Raw genomic sequence first — 3,931 nt, 5'->3', positions numbered from 1 at the left:
ATACAAGACAAATTAAGTCCATTAGGACCATGCAAAACAAGCAGCATTCTCATTGTTCAATCTTAGCACCTTTACCTGATAGCTTCCTCTCCCCATTAAAGATGAAATTTCTTTCATGAGGATCCTCCTCCTTCCTTCCAGAGTTAAAAACAAGACCCCCTTAAAATGCTCCTTTCTTACTTACCATCTGCTCAGAGAAGCTTTCTCTTCCAATTCATCATGACATCACATCATAATCTTGAAAAAGTAGAATTTTTTTTCCTGAATCCAGAGCTGTCATTCCCTGTAACACTCACACAAATCCCAAGTGTTGATGCCACAGGCAACAAAATCAGCAGCAGTGCGCTCAACTGAAAGACCCATCAGTCTTGTACACACACTTAGATTTGGAAGGCTGCGTCTGTGGAACACACACACTTGCAGAACAAAGACAGGTTTTCTTGATCCATTTGCTGTAAAACCACTGAGGGATGTCTCTTATTTGTCAGTTATCCACTCAACACCAGTAAACTTTCCCATTATTTTAGTGCTAGATTGTTCTCAAGCTAAGGCTATTGGTACAAGTGTTATGCCACGTGCCTTTTCAAAGCAAGTATTCTCAACTGCCCCACAAACTAATGAATTTAAGGAAGCACTTTAGCCAGTTGCCCTAAGAGTTCCTGGGCACAGATTCTCTCCACCTGCTGACTCAATAGCATGTACCCTGATCAGATGTCACTCAAGTTTGCCCTGGTTAACATATTGCCAGACTACAGTTCTACCTCCCCACCAGCCAAGCTTACTGCCACTGACTATCCTCCAGGCTTTTCCGTGCCTGTAACTGTTTGCAAAAGGAAGCTATGATGGACCAAGCACAGGTGCTGAAGCAGCTGTTCTTCAGCTCTAATGGAGATAATTCAGGTTATAAACGAAGTTGGCTATACTATTGCTCAAACTGGAAGGAGAATCCTTGGGCTTCCTACTCAGAGCTTCCATCTTTGAAACACTACAGAACTAAAGATACAGTAGGATAACCTGTAAAGACAGTGCTAGAGGAAGTTAGTGTTTCCCCAAACATTGTATTCCAATGCAATACAAAAGAGACATCAGAATGGCTAATTCTTACACAGCACAGCTGCATAAACAAATGGAGCTCTGCAATACAGCAGCTGATGGGAGCAGAATTCCAGCAGAAACTGATCACACACTTCACATAAGTTCTGGTTAACCTTCCCAAAAGATAACATTGCAAGCTACAGCATTTTCAAAGTCCAAACACTTCTTCAGTCAAAACAGCTAAAGACTTTCACCAAGCTTATTCCATTGTAATTAGACCCCGCATTTCTTCTCACCCCATCCTTTGGGCATAGGAGATTAGCTGATAAATAAATACAAAACCTTCCTCCAAGACACCAGGCACTCATATAAAGGCAACCACACACAACAGCAACAATGAGTTGAGTTTTAATGTTTACAGTAGTCACTTCACAGGGACACCAACTTTATCCTAAATTCTGACACTGGAGTTGCTTTATTGGGAAAGCTGTGAGAAGACAAACAGCTACTCCAAAATATAACTACAAAGAGGAAAAATAAAGTTGAAATCATACTGTGCTTTATAGAAAGATTACATAATTTTACTTGCATAGCACAAGTATACAGAAATATGAGTTAACAGGCAATGATACAATCCATCTCAATTCATGTTATTGCTTCTTTTTTCCTCCGAGTAACTGGTTGCTGGTCACCGCTGGAGCCAAGAGAGGCTTACTGGCAGGTACTTTTCAGTAGTTTAGTTTGGCCTAGCCAAGGAATAGTGTACACTACAAAGGTGCATGTGGTATACTGAGGAGAGAGAAAAAGAAATCAATTATCATATTAAGAACATACAACAGTGTCACTGATCATTGTTCTACACAGATCTACTCCATTCCATTTTGTGGTTCTTGACTATATGCCACTCTTATGACTCTGGATTTGCACTTTCCCAGCAGTGTATTCTGGAACTCTAAACTTAGAACCCGCTCAGGATTAATCATTTATCCCAAATGCTAACACAGAAGCCAAGCAGTCAACATTTCACAATATCAAGCTACTTCCACACACCAGTTCCCAGTGCTGTAGAGCTTTCAGCCTGGGTAATTCTCTAACATAAGCACTGAGGGCAAAGGCAGGCAGACCCACACAGCTAACCATTTGTTTGTGTTTGCCTGCCTAACAATGGCAGCTGTGTTGATGCACAGGCAAGCTTCCACCCATGTGCTTAGCGGATCATTCCTGTGCAGTGTCAGCTCTCATGAAGGCATAAGGAACACGCACAGAGAAGCCTATTACCAATTAACACCAGTAATGAAATAACAGGCAAGAACTAGACACTGACCAAAGTAAGGCAGACAATTTGGTGCTAACCTGAAAAGCTAGATTATTTCTTAAGAAAACTGCATGCAGCGTGATATAATAAATCTAGAGAACCAGGGTAATCCAGTTCTGATCAGTGCTTAGCCCAAAGAAAGATTCACAGAAATTAGATTGTCTTGAAAGAAGACTGAATTGAGCTTGTTCACATGTGTACAGGAGGAGCTGAGAAGGGTATGAGAAGTTAAGGCACTAAACTGACAGCCAGGAGACCCCTAAGCAATCCCTTATTAGCAAAGTTTCCTCTGCATATCCCTGAAATCAAAGCCACGTGCACTCATAAGACTGAGGCACATGTACTCCTATTGTGCACCACAGCTTGAAGTCTCTACTTAAGCATGCTGCAAGGCCTCCCTTCCTCTGTGAGCATTATCTGGCAAGACAAGTTCTGCAAGGACAGCATCTTGCCCAGTCTAAAGGCATGACACATCTGATCTTATTAGAAGCAGACACGTGATGCTGCCCATACCTTCCCAGAGGGAAGGAGGTACTAGGAAGCAGCACATCCTGCATAGAGCTTACCTTAACCATCTCCGGCTCATCGTGGAATTTGCAGCTCTGGAGATCAGCTGATGACTTGGGGCAAGTTGTCCGACCAATTTCAACCTCCAGGATGTACTTGATTCCAGACACGAGCTGCAACAAGATCACAGGCAGTAGCAGCTTTATTTGCAACACATACCTAGGAGCTTTCCAGAGAGAAGAATCTTACAGGAAAGAAGCACAACCAGCCAAAAAGTACAGACCAGGCAGTGTGTGGCAACCTTCACAGAAAACACACTCAGCAACTCTTACTAAACAGGAAAGAAGATCCAAGTAAACAAACTAGTTAGCTAATCAGTAAACAAAACTGCGTTGCTCATAAAACAACATTAGCAATCAGAGCCGTAAGCCCCAAGCTTTCCTCCACCTCCTGCGGCAGAACAGCCTGAATTAACCTCAGAAATCCCAACTCCCGCAGCATCCCACGCACACAGAGGCAGGCCGTCCCCGCACCCACCTGCCGCTTGGCGCTGATGACCCGCACCACCCGGCTGGAGTACTTGTCATTGCTGGCCCTGTTGTACTCGGCCATGGCGAACTGCAGGGCCCGCTGCAAGCCCTCGTCGTTCTCATCTACAGGCACGGGAGCCCCCAGGAGCCGGGGGCGTTCCTCGCTGCCCAGGACAGCTCCGGCGAGCATTAGGGCCGCAGCCAGCAGCACCACACAACCCCGAACCCCCGCCATGGCTCCGCACTCCGCGCTGCGCTCCGCCGCCGCCATTTTAAGCCCTGCGGAGCGAGGTGGGCGGTGGCTTCGGGCCACACGCCCCGCCCCTCCCGGCCGGGCAGGGCAGGACAGACGGAGGGTGGAGCTCAGCGAGGCTGGGAAACGGGACGGTTTAGAGAGGCAACAAGTACACCCGCGGTGACGGCAGTAAAGAGTACGCTAGGGAACGTCTTGCCTGAAAATCCTAGCCCTCGTACGGTGGGCTTTCGGAGCAGCCCCGCAGGCAGGCTGCACTCAGGGTGCGCTCACGCAGACTTCCTAGGGGAC

The 3,931-nt window shown here is 46.2% G+C and overlaps 1 protein-coding gene across 1 annotated transcript; it reads right to left on the bottom strand.

Annotated features, from left to right (window-relative positions):
• Positions 1-1,427: 1,427 nt before the first annotated feature.
• LOC100551296 (cystatin) lies at positions 1,428-3,674 on the bottom strand. Its single transcript, XM_010706567.1, has 3 exons — positions 3,395-3,674; positions 2,917-3,030; positions 1,428-1,824 (listed from the first exon to the last, which is right to left on the bottom strand). The coding sequence occupies exons 1-3, from the start codon at positions 3,656-3,658 to the stop codon at positions 1,747-1,749; spliced, it is 456 nt and encodes a 151-aa protein (XP_010704869.1). The 5' UTR covers positions 3,659-3,674; the 3' UTR covers positions 1,428-1,746.
• Between the last annotated feature and the right edge of the window lie 257 nt (positions 3,675-3,931).

This window comes from Meleagris gallopavo, chromosome 2 (assembly GCF_000146605.3).
Source record: "Meleagris gallopavo isolate NT-WF06-2002-E0010 breed Aviagen turkey brand Nicholas breeding stock chromosome 2, Turkey_5.1, whole genome shotgun sequence".
NCBI lineage: Eukaryota > Metazoa > Chordata > Aves > Galliformes > Phasianidae > Meleagris > Meleagris gallopavo.
This window is presented reverse-complemented; position numbering and strand designations above follow the sequence as displayed.